The sequence below is a fragment of the Solanum dulcamara genome, chromosome 9 (assembly GCF_947179165.1).
Source record: "Solanum dulcamara chromosome 9, daSolDulc1.2, whole genome shotgun sequence".
NCBI classification, from domain to species: domain Eukaryota; kingdom Viridiplantae; phylum Streptophyta; class Magnoliopsida; order Solanales; family Solanaceae; genus Solanum; species Solanum dulcamara.
In genome coordinates, this window is record NC_077245.1 from 60,999,401 (window position 1) to 61,020,508 (window position 21,108).

The 21,108-nt window shown below is 34.8% G+C and overlaps 1 protein-coding gene across 1 annotated transcript; it reads left to right on the plus strand.

Annotated features, from left to right (window-relative positions):
- The first annotated feature begins 2,677 nt into the window (after positions 1-2,677).
- On the plus strand, positions 2,678-3,229 carry LOC129903715 (uncharacterized). Its single transcript, XM_055979259.1, has one exon. The coding sequence runs from the start codon at positions 2,678-2,680 to the stop codon at positions 3,227-3,229; it is 552 nt and encodes a 183-aa protein (XP_055835234.1).
- The last annotated feature ends 17,879 nt before the right edge of the window (positions 3,230-21,108 follow it).

Genomic DNA, 21,108 nt, shown 5'->3' on the forward strand with positions numbered 1-21,108 from the left:
CATCAAGGTAAAGGAAACCCAATTTCAGAACTGTCCAACACCTACCAATAGACAGGAATTACACAAAGTGCAGGCTGATTTAAACAAATTATTACATCTAGAAGAAGAATTCTGGAAACAGAAAGCTGGGATGCAGTGGTTTCAAGATGGAGATAGAAACACAAAATTCTTTCATGCACATGTACAAGGGAGAAGGAAAAGAATGCAGATAAGAAGAATGCAAGGAGAAGATGGGAACTGGATAGAGGAGGAAGGAGAAATAATCACAGAAGCCATCAACTATTACAAAAATCAGTTCACAAAGGGAGAAGAACCAAAGGATTATGAAATTCTAAACCACCTTCCCAAAATGATCTCAGAGGAAGACAACATGAGTTTTGAAGCAGAACCTACCAAAGAAGAAGTTAAGGCAGTGGTCTTTCAATTAAATAGGAATAGTGCAGGAGGACCTGATGGCTTTACAGGTGTTTTCTACCAAGACTGCTGGGAAATCATTGGAGAGGATATCACCAATATGATGAAAGCCTTTTTTTGTGGTGCAGAATTGCCCAGGTTTGTTACTCACACTAATTTAATACTAATTCCAAAGAAAGATTTAGTTAACACTTTTTCGGATATGAGACCAATTAGTTTGAGCAATTTTGTGAACAAAATCTTTTCTAGATTGATCCATGAGAGACTAATTTCCAAAATAACTGAAAATATATCAATCAACCAAGCTGGTTTTATTAAAAACAGAAGCATAGTGGAGAATATTCTACTGACTCAAGAAATTGTATCTGACATAAGACTAAGAACAAAAGATGCTAATGTTATAATAAAACTGGATATGGCAAAAGCCTATGACAGGGTATCCTGGCTGTTTTTAACTAAAGTTCTTAGACAAACAGGATTTTCAGAAAAGAGTATAGACATGATCTATAGAATTGTCAGCAATAATTGATACTCAGTGTTGATAAATGGACAGCAACAAGGCTTTTTTAAATCAACCAGAGGAGTAAAACAAGGGGACCCTCTATCCCCTACCCTATTTATTCTAGGAGCAGAAGTCCTATCAAGGAGCCTAAATGCATTACACCAAGACTATCAGTTTAAGAATTTTGGCATGCCTAAATGGAGTCCAAAAATCAATCATCTTGCATATGCAGATGACATGATTATCTTTACCTCAGCAGATGTAGTATCTTTGCAAAAAATAATGGGAATTTTAAAAAACTATGAAAAGACTTCTGGACAAAAGATTAACATGGACAAGAGTGCTGTCTATATGCATAATAGAGTACCAGCTGACATCAGTATCACAGTTGAGATTGTAACTGGCATCAATAGAAAAGAATTCCCTTTTATGTATTTGGGTTGCCCTATTTATCACTATAGGAGAAAGAAGGAGTTCTTTAATACATTGACCCTGAAAATCATGAATAGATTGCAAGGATGGAAAGGAAAAATGTTATCTTTTGGAGGAAGGGCAATACTTATTAAACATGTGCTACAAAGCATGCCAATACACATGTTATCAGCTATTAACCCCCCTATTGGAATTATCAAACAAATACACAAGATGTTTGCTCAATTTTTTTGGAGCAATACAATTGGGGGCAAGAGTAGACATTGGGTGGCTTGGAATAAGATGTGTATCCCAACCACAGAAGGAGGCCTAGGATTTAGATCACTACATGATGTGTCATTGGCACTGTTTTGTAAATTGTGGTGGAACTTCAGAACAAAATCTACCTTATGGAGTCAGTATATGACCAACAAATATTGTAGGAAGGAATATGCTACAGTGGTACAATGGAAACAGGGATCACAGACCTGAAAAAGAATGCTAGAAGCTAGGGACCTAGTAGAACACCAAATTTGGTGGCAAACTAGGAAAGGAGATTCACACTTCTGGTTTGATAACTGGACTGGACTAGGAGCTCTATACTATGTAGATCCAGGGAATACTTATGATACAAGAATTCAAACTGTCAAGGAAATGACAGAACAGGGGAGATGGAATAGAAGAAGACTAATGGAAGTACTCACAGAAGACATTGTTGATCACATAATTAATAATATAACCACCCCCAAGGAAGAAAAAGACTCTGATAGACCCTGGTGGATACTAGACACAAGTGGAGCTTTTAGTACTAAATCAACTTGGGAGTTTATTAGGCTAAGGGGACCTCAAATGAGCAAATACAATTTCATTTGGATTAAGGGTTTGCCTTTTAAAATTTCATTCTTTTTGTGGAGATGCTGGAAATACAAAATCCCTACTGATGATGTCTTAAAAAAGATGAACTTTAATATAGCATCCAAGTGTTGGTGTTGTATAAATCCTAAGGAGGAGACTATACATCATGTGTTCCTAACATCAGAAACTGCTAAAAGGACTTGGTCCTATTTCTGCAAGGCTGCAGGAATAAACATGGAGGGAGTGCAGCTGCAGCAACTAATTGGGAAATGGTGGAATGCCTCAGTAACTGCTAGATTGAAACAGATATACGCTGCAGTGCCATCAATTATAATTTAGGAATTGTGGAAGAGAAGAAATGGTATCAAATATGGACATAGGGAGATCAGTAGCTCAGTTATATATATAGTCCTAAACTCTATCCAAAGACTAGTACTACACAGAAATCCCTCAATTAGAACTATCCCTACCGGTTGGAAAAATCTGGTGCATATGATGGAGGAAGGCAAGGCAAGATTGAAAGTAACACAAGTTAAATGGAAATTTCCTCCACTCGGTTGGTGTGCTTGCAACACAGATGGAGCTTCTAGAGGTAACCCAGGGAGGAGTGCTTATGGTTTTTGTGTGAGAAATGCACAAGAAAACCTAATATATGCTCAAGCAGATAAAATTGGAGATGCCACTAATATAGAAGCAGAGATGGTGGCTCTACTGGAAGCCCTGAAGTATTGTAAAAATCAAGGACTTAATAATATCATCTTCCAGACAGACTCTCAAACCATTCAAAAAATTTTAACTGGAGACTGGAAACCTCCATGGAACATAGCAGGCTGGATTGAGGAAGTGGAGGAATACAAAAGAGATATGGATGTCATCTTCAAGCACACCCTAAGAGAAGCAAATAAACTAGCTGATGCTCTAGCAAATTATGCGCTAGATGAAGGACCAATGCACTGCTACTTGTTTAAGGATTTGACCACAAAAATGAAAAGTATCCTAAATAGTGATAAAAGTCAAATTCCTTATTTAAGAATCAAGAAATTCTGAGAAGATGGAGGAAAAAGGAAAAGAGACGCAGGAAGAAAGACAAAACCAGAAGGAGGAAAATGATTCCTCATATAACAGTTTGTTTATTTTGCAGGTATACACAAAAGGACTAAACAACACAAAGAATAGGACAGCAATACACTTAAACAACAACGAATCGACTCCAGAAGACATGTCAGACACACCAGTAACTACAATGACGGAAAACAAACTGAGAGGAATAGGCACACATTCACTAAGACACAACAGATTCATCAAAGAGGAAGGGTGCACATCAGAAAGACCACACTTTTTGGCACTTTCATCATCAGCACACCTCAATAACAGAGGACCAGCTTAAACAACAAAAGAGAAAAAACGACAAGGGGAAGGACCCTCTCCTAATCAAAGCAGCAAACACACATACAGGGCTAAAATACACAAGATTCAGGTAAATCAGACACAAATCAGAAGAGATTTAGCCATTTCATCACTTTCATGAAAAACGATTCAGCAAAGAGGAAGGGTGCACATCAGAAAGACCAAAACACAACACCTTTTGGCACCTTCATCATCAACACACCTTTGGGAAAGACGACAAGGAGAAGGACCCTCTCCTAATCAAAGCAGCAAACACACATACAGGGCTAAAATACACAAGATTCAGTTAAATCAGACACAAATCAGAAGAGTTTTAACCCTTTCATCACTTTCATGAAAATCGAGTCAACACACCGACATGCAAGGCTAAAAAACACAACAAGCAGCTAGATCAAGAGCATATCAGAAAGGAACCATCATCAATTTGGCCCCTTCATCATCACAAACAGAGGAAACGAAGATGAAAATAGAAGAAGACGAGGAGACACTAGGAAGACAATTGGGAAAGTGGATACAGTGTATTCAAAACATTGACAACCTTTGATAATAATAAGAAGCCCAAAGGGCATATTTCATTTTAAAAAAAAAAGAGAAGGAGACTGAATTTGATATTTAAATATTTTTTCCCTCTCTTAGTTAAGCATATAAATGATACATCATACAATGCTATCTTTTAACTGTAGCACAAAAGGAATAAAATATATAATGTTAGACAATTTTTTTTGTATAGTCTATAAATATCTTCATTTTTATTTTAAAATACCGAATTAATTTAATCTAAAAAAAGATGAGAGAGAATAATATCATATAAGCTAAAATATATAAAATATAAAATCATCATAATTATAGTACGGTCCAAGAAACTGTCATAAAAATCATATAAGCATCGAAATTAAACAATGTCATAAGCATAAATGCATCTTAAAATTAATTAAATTTTATAAGACACTATTAGGCTATGGAACTCACACTCTGATGAAAGAGCCGCTAGTTTTGAACCCTACAAATCGCAGAAATAACCATTAACCAAAATGCAAATCAGTAAATCATCAGTTGAATTGTTCCTAACTACAACAGTGAAAAATTGATTTGAAAAGCTCATGTGTAATTCAATGCTATGATCCAATCCAAGGAAATCGACAAACCTGCAGCAAGCAGTAATGAATCAACAGAGATTTTCTCTAAATTTCAAGGGCAACCAATATATATTATATAAGATGAAGACAAAAAATCATATGTGCCAAAATACCCCACTAACATATTCTCTGATATAAAGGAGTAAAATTTGTAATTGGAATGGTAAAAGAACTGTCATTATAAAGGCATATAAACAATTTTGTGGCAAAATTTTTATAACCATCAAAAAAATTATCGTAGTTCAAATTCAAAACTGACCAATTTTCACTTTAAATTTTAAATTAGAATTAAAAAAACTGTAATATTTAAATTTGAAAATAATAAATAATAACTATTTATGCAAACTGATCTCACTAATTTAAAATAATTAATTGCAATTCATGTGTGTTTTTTTTTTTTTAGTGTTTTCAATTTTATTTTTATATTTTAAATTAATTAATTTAATAGCTCATGAATTCTGTTTTTTTTGTGGTGCTGACACATAAGCGTTTTCATCTCTTCTATTATATATACTAGTATATGTACCCGTGCACTGCGCGGTCAATTGATAAACATAATCGAAAATAAGTTATTGACAATTTCAAAATTCAACTTATTATAAAGTTTATATGAAAGAATGTTAGCATTTAGCACATTGATCAGTTATAATAGAATACTTATGAAAACAAATCAAAATATAAGCTTAGTTCATTGTCTAAATTTGGCAATAATAATTTTTAGCATTAATTAATTAATTTATTTTTTAAATTACTCAAAATTATAAATACTCTCACTCAATTTATATTATCTTTTATCTTGGTAGGAGTCAGGTTTGCGTACACTTTACCCTTCCTAGATCCACGCTGTGGGATTTCACTGGATTGTTGTTGTAAGTTATGTTACAATGTACAGGAAGCTGAGAAGGATGTTCAAAAGTTCACAGCACAAATGTTTCCACGATAGTTAGAGTGACTGATCGGCTACATAAAAGAAAATGACATAGTATGCAAAAATATGTGGAAACTTATCGTTCATGCAAGAGCTTTCTTTGTAATTTTTGCAAACAAAATCTGTCATCAAGAAAAAAAAAAGAATTCTAGAGTATAAAAGCACCGATAATATATACTAAAACCGAACAACACAATCAATCCTCGACCATTATATATACCTGGGAACCTGTAAAAATCAACCATAACATAATAATCAAATATGACGTTAACAGAAATAGGAGCATAACTAAAGCATGCTAAAGTATTTCTCGCTAAAAACAGAAACTGTTGAGAACAGTGGGTAATCTTCATCATGGATTTGACAACTTCTAGAAGAAAAAAAAACTTCATTCTCTATTTCAATTGTTAAAGATCGATTAACGAATATTGTACACTTGGGTCTCTTCCATATTATGTTTGAGCGGACTGTTGTGAACTTGTGGTTGGTGGAGGTCTTTTTTCCTTTAAATGAATATAATCATGATTTGAAATATTTGCAAATGTGGGAGGAAGTAAAATTGTCAAGTGCATATTCTCACAATAATAAAAGTGTAAAAACTGGTGTTTTTTCTCTTGAATCCACATTCCTTTTCTTTTTCTTTCTAAACTGAATTTTGTTTTTCTAGTTTTATTCATAGATTATATATTAGAAAAAAAATATCTAATATTTTTTATCCCATTTTCCCTATGAAGAATCCAGAGTTTTTTTTAATTAATCATTATGTTTTAATTTAATTAAATCTTATTACATTGACTACTAATTAAATACCGTTGTTAGGTTTCATGAAATATCACTTTAAATATTCAATATTAATTTTTCTTTCTTTTCAAAATTCCTTTAATATTAGAATTTAGAAACAAACTGTAAATAATTTTATTATTGACAGTTTTTGTATACGGTTATGTCAACTAACAGTTTTTTAAAAAAATTTAAATTTCTTCATTTTTTTTTGTAAATTGGCAGTGTTTAATAAAAGTTTTATTTTCTATTTTAAATTTTATTAATTGATTTTATATAAACTGAAAATTCGAGAATAATTGTGGCGCTGACACGTCACACTTTTGTCTCTCCTATGATAGATAGATAGATATAGATTGATTTTTAGAAATAATATAAATATATTTTATATAATAATGTTAGAATTTTGAAAGAAAATTATATATTTCAAATTTATAAATGAGCATGTTTCAGAAATCAAATCCAGTAGTTTATTCTAATACTTGTTTTATTGAACAAAAACTTTATAGGAATAACGTTAGGTGGCAGAAAATTTAAGGAATAAAGGAACACTTTTGAATCTTGTGATTCAAAACAAATATTTTTCTACTTATGAAAAGGTGATATTTTTTTGGGAACATGCTAAAATGAAAAGTGTATCACATAAATTAGGACGGATGAATTACAGAATATGAATTACTACACAATTAATAGATTGATATTTAATATAAATATTAGCATCAAGAAGATGCATTGTAATACAAAGTGGTGGTTAGACCGACTCTATTGTACGGGATGGAGTGTTGGCCAATCAAGAAACTTCATGTTCAGAAGATGAAAGTCGCGGAAATGCGAATGTTGCGGTGGATGTGTGGGCACACTAGGATGGATAGAATTAGGAATGAAGATATCCGAAACAAGGTGGGAGTGGCATCGGTGGAGGACAAGATGCGGGAAGCGAGACTGAGATGGTTTGGGCATGTGAAGAGGAGAGACACAGATGCTCCAGTGCGGAGGTGCGAGAGGTTGGCTATGGACGATTTCAGGAGGGGCAAAGGGAGGCCGAAGAAGTATTGGGAAGAGGTGATTAGACATGATATGGCACAGTTGCAGCTCACCGAGGACATGACCTTAGATAGGAGGCTATGGAGGACTCAGACTAAGATAGTGGGCTAGGTGGCCTATCTTTTCTCCATAGTAGTCGTAGTCGCGCTCATTTGTTTATTAACATATGATTTTTGCATGGGATTACTGCTTATATTAGTTGGCCTAGTCTACTTTGGGTATCCTATTTTATCTATAGTAGTTAATGCTCCTTTATCCCCGATCTTTCCTACCCTGACTTTATCACTCTCATTATTCATATTTTTATATTGTTTGCTATATGTCGGGCTCTACTGACCTATGTCTTGTTTTTCTTGTTTCTCCTCCCTTGTTCTTCTCTCTTAAGCCGAGGGTCTTTCAGAAACAACCGCCCTACCTTTTAAGGTGGGGGTTAGGTCTGCGTAGACTCTAGCCTCCTCAGACCCCACATGGTGGGACTATACTGGGTTTGTTGTTGTTGTTGTTGTATTCAACTCAAATTTTGCTCTCTCCTACTCTATGTAGCTAGTCAAATACTTTCACATAAATTAAAGAGGAAAATACATAAATTTCTCTCTGAACTTGTCCCCAAAATTCACTTTTAGCATTTTAACTTTATAGGTAATTCTTTATCCCCCCCCCCCCCCAAAAAAAAAGAAAAAAATTTATTTCAAGTGAATTTAATATTACTTAAATAATTGACGTGGTAAATAAAAAAGTATCAGCACGTAAATAGCAAAACAATTAAAAGAAAAATAAATGGGATCCTTTTTTTCTTTTTAGTCAATACCTTTTCCATTCCTTCTTCTTCGTCACCCCCACCACCCACCCGCTACCTTCAGCCACCACATATTCAGACCCACACTATTTTTCTCCTTCTTTGAAACCCCCACCCCCTCTCTCCTTCTTCGTAAGCTCTCATTCGCCTTTTTTGAATATCCCAGCGCTTCTATATATAAAGATTGGTCGATTAGTGAATAGGAGAAGAGAAGGAAGAAGAAAAAAATAACAACTTGTTCTTGCTTCAAAATTACTGCTTGGGGCAGTGATTTTATTCATTGTGATGAACTTGAAAAATTGAAAAAAAGTTCTTCTCAAATCAAAATTTTAGTTGTTATTTTTATTATTTTTGATAATGTGCTCTAATGTCACGATCTGAACTAAGGCCAAGCCATGACACGGAGATCGAAACCCTGAAGGGCTCCAACCAAGTCTCTTGACATATCATACATGAACACATACAAGACATAATATGCATCAACTCAATAGACTAGAAGAAATTTGCGGAAGCATCATAGACAAGTCAAAAGATAACATAGAACAATACACAAGACATCCAACAAGCCTCTACATAGACAATATGGCGGGGGCTAAGACAAGTCCCTAGCTCACCCTCAAATAAAGAAAAATATAGTCTTTGACATTAAAGAAACTTATAATCTTTCCCTCGACAAATGAGTACTCACCAAGATTGGAATGTAGCAACTCTACTCTAACCACGTGGAGGATGGATGTGATCGTCAACCCCTACATTATGATACAATGCAGACAAATATGCGTTAGTATGTTTGAATGTACTAAGTATGCTGGCATGCCATGCAATGTAAAACATAAGATGCAATGATCAAAACAATAAACATGATATAGAAGAGGATAAGTAAGGTTATGAGAGAAACCTTAACGATCAAAGCAATAAGAGACATAATTGAGATCATCAAGGACATAAAAGAGAGTATACATATATGGGAGATAACTGTAACCGACATTAAGACCATGCGAGCTATAATATGGAATTCAATGATCCCCACATCGAGAAGGGGGGATTCTACTTGCCAAGGTAGGACCCATCCAATCATTGTCATTATTAAGAGCTATATGTGGATCCACTAGATAAGCCTAAGGCAACCTATAATGGCAATATAATTTAAGGGACTAGAAGTTGCTACTAAGGCTTAGGTCGACCCCCCACTTCAAGGTCCTCTCGGTGCTAAGTATATCAACCCACATAATACATATCATGATCATAATCATAATAATAGACCATACTTGCATAAAATCATAGCTTCTCATAATCATACTTTATAACATATTCATAGAAATAGGATCTCAAGTCACCCATGAAGGATCTTGAGTAACCTTTTACATTTAGTTCATCATCATCTATTGTAGGTATAGGTCTTCTATCATTACAAAAATACTTCTTGTATCAACATCATCAGAGTCTTAGGTCACCTTCCTCATTAAGGATCCTAAGTCACTCCTTCATATACTTGCATGCAACTCATATTTGAAACATACTTGAAATATTACTCGTATAATCATACTTGAAGCAATATCATGTAATCAAGTAGTAATTCATGCTTAGATGAGAGTTTAAATCATAAATAAAATATAATTCATGCACTTGAAAGAATAGTTGATGAGGGGTAGGGTTCAAATACGTAAAAGGAATAACGTAGGGAAGAATCAGGGCGGTGGCGCATTGTTGGTGCGCCGGCCCAAGTCCTAAACTTCAGAGACCAGGGCCTGGCGCACTGCTAGCGTGCTGCCCCAGAATAAACTTCAGAGGGGTTGTCTTGGCGCGTTGATGGCGCGGCGCCCTACCCTTTCCCCAGAAAATTTCTAGATTTTTCATCGTTTTTCATGAGTTTTCATCTCCTATAATGAGATCCTAAACCCTAATTAGCAATATAATAAATATATATATGAAGAATCTACCAATTCCAAGCAATTATTTATTAATTTATGCCAAAAATAGATTTGAATTCACAAGATACATCATATTAATGCAATTGAAATTGAAATTGAGGAGATTTAAAGATGTAATTGAAATTCATGGAAGATTAGAAATTCTTTGAACTCCATGGGTGAAAGGTACCCATGGATAAAACCTACATACCTTGAATAAGAATTACGAAAAAACTTGAAGAAAAACTTAAAGATCAATGAAGAAATTGGGAGACTCCTTGCTAGATCTTCAATGAAGGTGTAGAGAGCCTTTTGTAGAGAGAAGATTTTTAGGATGGTGATTAATGAATGAATGAGAAGAATTAAGAGCTTTTGGGGACTAAATAGATTAGGATCCTAGCCCCAAAACTGTCTAGATTCATTCCCCCTTAAAAATAGGGAGAAGTCTATAATGCCCTTAATGAAAATCTCCCTTGACCCATTAATGAATTCACCAAGGCTAATTATTCACCTTATTATATCATACTCTATCTTCTCATACTCGGGATATTACACCTAAATTTCCTTTGGTTGAATATATTGGAAAAAAAAGGAATTCTTGAAATATTTTCTTGGTCCCACCAATCATCTGATTCTAAAAAATATAAGACTAGTCTTTACTAGCTTTTGTCACCAACGACCAACACAATTATCTCTCCTCTCTCTTCACCCAATCTTGCGCGGTAAATAGGAGAGAGACCGTAACAACATTGATTCTGTCTCATCGGCTAATACCCAGATCTGATCGGAAAATTGCCCAAGCATCACTGAAGTCCCTCATCTTCAACGACTTATCATCCTGACCAGGTTCTATCTATTATATCTCTCTTTCTTTCTTGGTTCTGAATTCTGATACCTTTGTGTAAGACCCCGATAGATGGAAAGTCAAACAAAAAACTCTTAAAAAAATAGTTTGTGCCAGGTTGTTCGAGCCTCTTTACGATCCGTACAAAGTATACAGACCATAGGCACAATGATGAAACTAAGGGAATCTAAGACTTGGATAATTTTTGGCACTAGTGACTTGTATGGAACCCTCTACGGGTTGTATAAAGTTCCACGATTCGTATAAGGGCCTCATGGGAAAAGTTCTAAGAGTTGAAAATAATCAAGGTTAAAGGGCTTTTATATGAGGCAACCTATAGATTGTATAAGGTCCTACGATACGTAGGAATGCCCGTAGAAGAAAGATCAGAGGATAAATTTGGAAGTTTATACAAGAGAAGGGATTGACGGGTCATAACCTTTTCTACAATCCGTAAACCATGCACGTTGGAATTAAGTTCAATTCCAATAGCTCTTTTTTTGTGGTACCACTTATATGGACGGACTTCACGGGTCGTACAAGGTTCTATGGGCCATAGAAAGGATCCGTAGACCTTGGACCCCAAAACCTAGAAACCCAAGTCACTTTCTATGGGTCGCATAAATTTCTACGGTCCGTAGAGTTGCCTGTAAACTCTAACGGGAAGTTATTTCCAAGGGTATTCTGGACTTTTCCCGTTCTTGTAATATTGAAACCACATTATTTTGGGACTACTTTTGCATGACCTATAACTAGCCCAAAACCTTTAAACAAACCTCATTCCCTCTTATTCACCTAAAATTTCATCCAAGGCTTCAAGTTCCTTCTAAGGGGTCTTCTTCAAGTTCAAGTGATTCAAACTCTATTGTTGTTAAGGTTTCGATTTTCAAGTATGTGTGAATTCGCCAATAGATTTCTTTCATCCATTGGGTCCCAAAAGAACTCAGTTCCCCTAATTCAATTTACCCAATTCTAAGAGGATTTCATGTTAATACTTCATGGGTCCTTTTTATATTGATTCAATTGATATTGTTCCACTTGATTATGCATTAACTCACCTTACTACCTGAGATTGAATTGATTTCATATGGACCTATGCATTATGCTATGATTTCAATTATGAACTATGGATTTTTTATCATGAAATTATGAAGGTTTATGAATGATTTATGAAAAGCTATGAATTATGTTACAAGTATGTTTTCAAGTATGAATGAATTAATTGTGAAAGGTATTCTCATAATATGAAAAAATCATGATTTAGATGCTTAGAAAGGTAAGTATCTATATGAATATGTTCTGATCATGATTTTCAAGGAACTATTCTTATGATATATTTTATGATGTTGATTGGCGCATCTTTACCTTTCCTAATGTTAATGATTTATTTATTCAGCTAGGATTAACTTAGCACCGAGAGGACTTTGTGGTGGAGACTTAGTAAGGGAGTCTCTAGTAGCAATCTCTAGTCCTAAATCATGTGCCCCCATAGGTTTTTCTTAATTGACTTATCTAGTAGATTCACATATAGCACATGATGATGATTATGATATAAAGTCTACCTTTGCAAGTAGCCTCTCTCTTCTCAATGTGAGAGTAACATCAAATTTTATGTTATAGCTATGTAAGACCCTGGAAGTTGAAAATCCAAGACAAGGGAAAATGCAACAGAAAAGCTACTGGTGCGACTTCTTATAAGCCACTCTATGGATCGTAAGAAGCTCTACGGTCCGTAAGAAGGACTCGTAGGAAGGGCACTAAGGGATGAAAAATTTGACCAAGTATGGGTCACTCTACGAGGAGGTACTACATACCGTAGAAAGTTCTACGATCCGTAAGGTTGATCCGCAGATGAGGTTCAAATGTTCAACTTTTGAAATTTTGGAGAAGTTGGCAGGATGAATGGGTCCTACGACCCCGTAGAAGCATTGACGAACCGTAGGCAAGATTTGTAAGGAGGGTCCTGAGATTTTGAAATTTGGCTAAGTATTGGGATGTTTGACAAACCATTTTGACGATCCGTATTGTTACATTCCGTATTTTTGTATTTTGGATTATTCATAAGCTAACGATTATAAATTCAAGGACTTTTAATTTTGAATTTTAAAAGGACATAATTTGTTGTAGATGCCAAGTTATATGAATAATTTATGTGTAGTAAAATACATCTCAAGAAGGACCCTTAAGCCAAATCAAAATAGAAGCCATCAAATATGTTTTTCTTAAAGTTACGTTTCGGGTAAGCTGACTTCGGGAGGCCATAACCTCTTTATAATTTGAGAATTTGGGAAAACTCTCAACATGAAAGTTGTAGATAATTAAAATATCGTTCCAACCATAGGTCGTGGGACGAAATGTGATATCGTAGTAATAAGATATAGATGTTTTAAGTCTGACAGGCCAAACTAAATAGTGAATTCGGCCCAACCCAATTCTAATTCGGGTCAGGCCCAATACCCACGAAATTAATCTAAATTCTATGTCTTCCTTCATAGTTTAGACTAAGAAAATATCCAGAAAAATTTCTAGAGAGAGAGAGAGGGGAAGTTCTTGAGAGAAAAACCAAATCCGACCAAAATTCGAGTCCCAAAATCCGAAGCTCATGAAGAGAAAATTGTTGTACGTCGCGTTGGCTTCAATTTGAGCTAGAAATCAGCCAATAAGGAGAAGATTTTATGTGGTGCTGCAAATTTAAGGTAATATTAAAGTCTCCTTTTCATTGTTAACAAGTTTAGTTAGAGTTTTAACGGATTAGAACGGAGAAAATAGTATTATAAACTAGTTTGGTGATTTGTTGAGAGTTATGGGTTAAGGGGTTGTTTTAGGTAGATTAAATAGATGGAATTATCTTAGTGATGATGTATAATAATGGTTGATATTGTTTTGATGTTGTTGATGAGTTGTTGTTCTTGAATTTGGAGGAAAAAGGTGTATGAAGATTGTGAATGTTCAAACCCGTTTTTGGAATTGAGTAGCTGGTAGTAATTCTGGAATATGTCATTGTGTAGACCTTCGATTTTAGATATTAAATATGTTTTGGAAAGCTAATACACGAACCTACAACTCTTATGTTTATGTCTTAGTCTATATCTGCTGTTATTAGGTCGAAAATGGAGCATGAATCATAAGACAAATTCTGTCCAGATTCTGGATTGAAAAATCCTTCATGTATAGCTGTTCGTATTTTGATGATATCTCTTTGTAGAAAATGATTTTTGAGTTGATTTCTTTTGCATTGGAAACTTAAGACAGAGATATAAATGTTTCATGAAGGTCATAAAGTCCAGTTTTGCCGTTTTCATTTTCAAAATTTAGATACAACGTGAGGTACTTGACTTTCCGAATTTACTGCTTTGGTAACATGAGTCGGGTGGAAATATTCTAGGCTTATTGTCAATAATAAATCTTATTTTGTGTCAATATTTTGGATTGTTGATGTTGATTGATGATTATATGGCTGGTTTGAAAGTGGGAAAAGTGAGCGGTATAGGGGAGGTGCTGTCCAATTTTTTTTTAGAAATAACCTACTAACGATAGACTACGTTTTATTCTTGTCCATAGCTTAACCATAGTGCTTAACGTTTTAATATAGGTTGAGACAATATTGGACAACATATACGTATAAATGCTAAAGGTATGTAAAGTTAATATTTTCTTCTTTTGGCATGATCCATATGAAACGAACGAATGACGTATGCTTAAATTCCAAAGAAACTCTTATTCGTAGATATACTCGAATGGCTACCGTTCTTGATTTTCAAAAATTTATATTGTTATGTCTTGACTCATGTGTATGATTCCAGCCATCCTAGTTGGTATAACTCATGTTGTGGTATAATTCATATTTTAGTATAATCCATAATTGGTGTGATTCATAATGACTATTGTCTTGGTTTTCAAATGATGGACTGTTTTGCTTATTCTATTAAGTTTCCGATAATGATCAAATTTCACAAGGTTGCTAATGATATCTTATTCGTGCATATTGTTATGGTATTATTCACCGAGTCCTACTATAGGCCGGGTATGTTATCATGTATGGATTCCACTACATTATTCACCGAGTCCCTTACTAGAGGGCCGGGTACGTGATATGATAATATGATATTATGATGATATGACGATATGATTATGGCACCGAGTCCCATAATGGGCCGGGTACGGTATCAGTGTACACTACTCTATTCACCGAGTCCCTTGCTAGAGGGCCGGGTATGGTATATATATAAATATGACGATATATTGATATAATTGTGACACCGAGTCCCATAACGGGCCAGGTACGATATATGATGATGATATGCATGTCTTCATTTTATAAGACACAGGTACAGTGATTTATTGATTATGATACTTGACTCCTGAATCTTTATTTCAGATGTGATCCCCTTTACGGTATTTTATGCTTTATATACTCAGTACATAGTTCGTACTGACCCCCTTTTGTTCGGGGGGCTGCATTTCATGCCTGCAGGTATAAATACTCATTTTGGAGAGCCGCCAACTTAGGATTCTACTCAACGGGTTTGAAGTGCTCCATTGTCTCGGAGCCCGAACTTTGGGTACTAATCCTTATAATATATATATTTGTGTATTTAGGGGTACGACGGGGCCCTGTCCCGTCATATGCTATTGTTATTCTCTTAGAGGTCTGTAGACATATGAGTGGGTTATATATAGATGTTGTCCGGTGTACTAGTATGACTTATGTTTTTGGACGTTTACATTCAGAATGGAAGCCTTGTCGGCTTACATATTATGTTATCTTATTTTTGACAATTAAGACTCCCCAAGAAATAGGTGATTTTGGTATATATATAAGTAACAGTTTGAGACGACGTGCTACCCATATAAATCTTATATCATGTTTAATTGCCGATTGACTATAGATAATAGGTGTGTATATGAGGGTCCAATTCGGACACTAGTCACGGGGTTAGGTCGTGACACGTATCTCCTTAGAAAACCCATAGATTTGACTCGTAAGGTCCAAGGTGCAAGTCTTGTAGCTCAAGTTTTGGTTCACTAATCCTACGAAGGGTCCTACGACCCATTAGAGTTTCTACAAAATGTAGGACACGAGTCATAGGAATATGGTTGGTTTTTGACTTGGGTTTGACGAGTCGTAGAAGGACCTACAGACCGTAGGTCCCATCCGTAGGTCACTTCGACAGTTTTTAATGAAGGATGTTTTAGGTATTTCCTATCCTTTCAATGTATATATGTCATTTTGGGGTGTTTTCCTAAGCCTATAAGTACTCAATTCCTTCAAAATTTCCCTATTCCCTCTCATTCACTCAAAACCCCAAAAGAATTTAGGTATTCTTCTCCAAGGATCCTCCTAGAGTGAATTAGGGTTATTCAAGCTTCAAGACTCCTCTTTCAAATTTCAAGGCTAGGATCTATCAAGATATGTGAGAATTCATCCATGGATCCTTTTTCCTCCATGGAGTCCCAAAGATGCTTAATTATCTCTTTTATGAATTTCTCCTAAATCCTAGTTTTTGATGAATTTGCATTGGGTAAATTCAATCGTGCTTTTATTTAATTTCAAGAGTCTATTCATGCATGATTTAAGTTCAGTCACATGTTTTCAATAAGTTTTGCAAGGACCCAAGCATTATGCTATGAATTTCAAGTTTAAATTATGAATTTATAATCAAGGATTTATGAATTATTTATAAAAGTTATGAACTATGTTTTCAAGTATGTTCCAAGCAAGTAATCATGAATTGTGAAAGATTTTCTCACAAGATGAAACAAAGTATGATTTGGATGCTTAGAAAGGTAAGTGTCCACATGTTATGTTATGATCATGGTTTCAATGAGTTATTCCTATTATGTTATTTTATGAATGTGGATTGGTATTCATTTGCCTTTCCTAATGACTATGTTTTCATGTATTCCATTGGGATTAACTTAGCACTGAGAGAACTTTGTGGTGGGGATCCACAAGGGTACCCTAGTAGCAACCTTTAGTTTCAAAACTATGTGCCGCCGTAGGTGCCTTAATGACTTAGCTAGTGGATCCACATATAGCTCATGTTCATATTTATATGAAGTCTACCTTGACAAGTAGCCTCTCTCTTCTCGGTGTGGGAGTTACATCAGATTCCATATTATAGCTCACACGATCTTAAATGTCAGTTAAGGTTAATATTCCACATATGTATATTCTTCTTCTTATAAGTCCTTAGATGATGTTTTATGATGTATTGAATTTATATAATACTTTCAAGTGTTTTCAAGCTTTATTTCATGTTTTCAAGCTATTTGGTCATGCATCACATGTTTATATTGGTTATGTCCGATTATTTTTGTTCATTCATATTTTCCACATATTATATTTCATGTACTAACGCATACTGTTGCCTACATTGTATCATAATATAGGGTCTGACAATCATCACTCGCATCTCGCTCGTGGCTAGATATTGAGCTGCTACATACTTGTTGGTGAGTGCTCATGATTCACGGATGAGATATTTATGATTCCTGTCATGACCCAACCTAGGGCCTAGTTGTAACACGGCGATCAAAACCCCAAAGGGCTCCAACCAAGCCTCTTCTGCATATCACAAGCCTACATAAGGTAAAATATTAAAGTAAAAATATCATAAGAGAGTCTAAAACATGAATAGAAATCTGAAAATGTCTTATGACAACATAGACTCGAACATATGTCCAACTAGATATGTCACGACTTGACCTAGGACCTAGTCATAACACGATGATCGAAACTCCGAAGGGCTCCAACCAAGCCTCTTGTATATATCATAAGCTTACATAAGGTAAAATATAAAAGTGAAAACATCATAAGAGAGTCTAAAATATGAATAGAAATCTGAAAATGTCTTATGACAACATAGACTCAAACATATATCCAACTAGATGCCTCTAAACATGAGTATGAACGGGGGCTAAAAAATGTCCCTAGCTCACTCTCAGTATGCAATGTAAGCAAAAATCTTTTGAAAAGAAAAAAGTAAGCAACTTGAAAATTTGTCCCCGATATATGAAGACTCACCACAACACAGTCAGATAGAGAATGCCTACTAGTTATGTGGACGATTAGGATCTTCAACCTCAACCCCTACATTATGAGACAATGTAGACAAAAAGTATGCATTAGTACGTTGAAATGTACTAAGTATGTGGGCGTGACATGCAACGTAAATCATGGAATGCAAAGGTCAAGTAAAACACATGATAAGATGTAATAAGTAAAGTCATGAGAAAATTATATTGACCAAAGCATTTAAAAGCATAAATTCAAAATCATAACATACTTAAGAGATCATACATATGTGGGATAGGAACCATAACCGAAAATAAGACCATGCGAGCTATAACATGGAATCCGATGATACCCACATCGAGAAGGAGGAGGCTACTTTGCTAGGGTAGACTCCTGATCATTAACATGTGCTATTTGTGGATCCACTAGCTAGGCCAAAAAGGCAATCCTACGGTGGCAAGTAGTTATGAGACAAAAGACTTTATATAAGGACACCTTATTTCGAGCCCCCATCTCAAGTCCACATTCGGTGCTAAGTCAAACCCCACGGAATACATACATAGCATAAAAAAATCATAATTTCATATATCATAGCCCTTATCATAGGTTTGAGATCATAGAGTAGCTCATTTTCATAATATAAGTGCAATGCGGACATTGTCCTTCCACATTACAAAATCATACTTACATAGACATAATTCATACTTGGAAATTCATGATCATAGTTTATACTTGAAATTAGGGTAAGATGTGAATGCATGATCAATTGACTTGAGAATCATAGAATTAACTTGAAAACATGCATGATCATAAACTTTATATCAGCCCATACATAATTCATATAGATAGTATGATTGGGAAGTATAATTGAAAATACTCATAATTTACATCATAAACCCTAGAAATCAATATAGGAGAATTCATGTCAAAACTCTTCAATTTAATTCAATAGCCATCAATTTATATCAAAATAGACTCATGATCATACTTTAAATCAAAATTCATGCAATTGGAATATAGATCACAAAACTCATAAAATACCATACTTTAATTTAATAGAAAACCTTGAGAAATTGATTGGGCTTCATTGATGAAAGGATCCATGAATCAATACCCACATACCTTAAGTGAGAACACCAAATAATTGGAAGAACTTGAGAGTTTGATGGAGAAATTGAGTAGATTACTTGAATTCTTCAATGAAAACCCTTGAGAGCCTTTTTGTAGAGAGAGAAATATTTGATAGATGAATTATAGAAGAATGAATAGAATTAGGAGTTTAGGTGAATTTATAGAGTCGGATTAGGCTCTAAAAACGTATAAGTTCATTGACTAATAATTTGGGAAGGTCTAAAACGCCCTTAAAAAAACTCAACTCCGCCAGAAAACTATCCCAGGTCCACGACTCGCGGACCTTACTGTTTCATAAATTTCTTCGAAAATCTATCTTTCGATATACGGGTCCCAAAAATCTACTAAGACCACTTTCCCACAGGTTTTGACCCCCTGATCGATATTCCGAACTCAGATTTTTCAAAAAGATTAAGGATAACGCATTACATGAGCGGCCTATTCCCAAGGCATTCTTAAGAAACTTGTTAGCATTTTGAGGGGTGTTACAAGATGCCTCTAAACATGAGTAAGGGGGGGGGGGGGCTAAGACATGTCCCTAGCTCACCCTCAATATACAACGTAAACAAAAGTCTTTTGAAAAGAAAACAGTAACCAACTTGAAAACTAGTCCCCGATCAATGAGGACTCACCACAATACAGTCGGATAGAGAACGCCTATTAGTTACGTGAACGATTAGGATCTTCAACCTCAACCCCTACATTATGAGACAATGTAGGCAAAAAGTATGCATTAGTACGTTAGAATGTACTAAGTATGAGGGTGTGACATGCAACGTAAATCATGAAATGCAAAGGTCAAGTAAAACACATAATAAGATGGAATAAGTAAAGTCATGAGAAAATCATATTGACCAAAGCATTTAAAAGAATAAATTCAAAATCATAACATACTTAAGAGATCATACATATGTAGGATAGGAACCATAATCGATAATACGATAATGCGAGCTATAACCTAAAATCCCGTTGTCTCTCCATAAAATGAAGAAAAGGGGAATCTACTTGTCAAGGTAGACTCTACCCCGCTAGGCGGGTCATACATACGCTATATATGAATCTAATAGCTAAGTCATGAAGGCAACCTATGGTGGCACGTAGTTTATGGGACATGAGACTGCTACTAAGGCTTTTGGTAGGGCCCCCACCTCACGTCCACTCAGTGCTAAGTCAAATCCCATGGAATATATGCATAGCATAGAAATCATAATTTCATATATCATAGTCATGATCATAGGTTTGAAATCATAGAGTAGCTCATTTTCATAATATATTTGTAATGTGGGAATTGTCCTTTCATCATTACAATCATATTTGCATAATTCAAATCGTTAGGCCTTAGGTCACCACATAGGGCCCTAAGTCACCTTACTTCATAACTTGCATGAAATTCATACCTTGAACTTAGAGTAAAAACTCAATTGTATAATCAATTGACTTTGAAAATTATTTAATTCCCTTGAAAACATACATGATCATAAACTTTATATCAGCCCATATATAATTCATATAGATAATATCTTCTGGAAGTATAATTCAAAATACTCATAATTTACATCATGAACCCTAGAGATCAAAATAGGAGAATTCATGAGAAAGCTCTTCAATTTATGCAATAAACATCAATTTATATCAAAATAGACTCATGATCATATTTTGAATCATAATTCATGCAATTAGAATAGAGATCATAAAACCCATAAAATACCATACTTTAATTTGATAAAAAACCTTGAGAAATTGATTGAGCTTCAAGGATGAAAGAATCCATGAATCAATACCCACAAACCTTAAGTGAGAACATCAATTAATTTTGAAGAACTTGAGAGTTTGATGGAGAAATTGAGTAGATTACTTGAATTCTTCAATGGAAACCCTTGGGAGCCTTTTTGTAGAGAGAAAAATATTTGATAGATGAATTGTAGAAGAATG

What these genes read in the sequence shown, in the direction of transcription:
- LOC129903715 (XM_055979259.1), top strand. Translation starts at nt 2,678, where the DNA reads ATGGAGGAAGGCAAGGCAAGATTGAAAGTAACACAAGTTAAATGGAAA.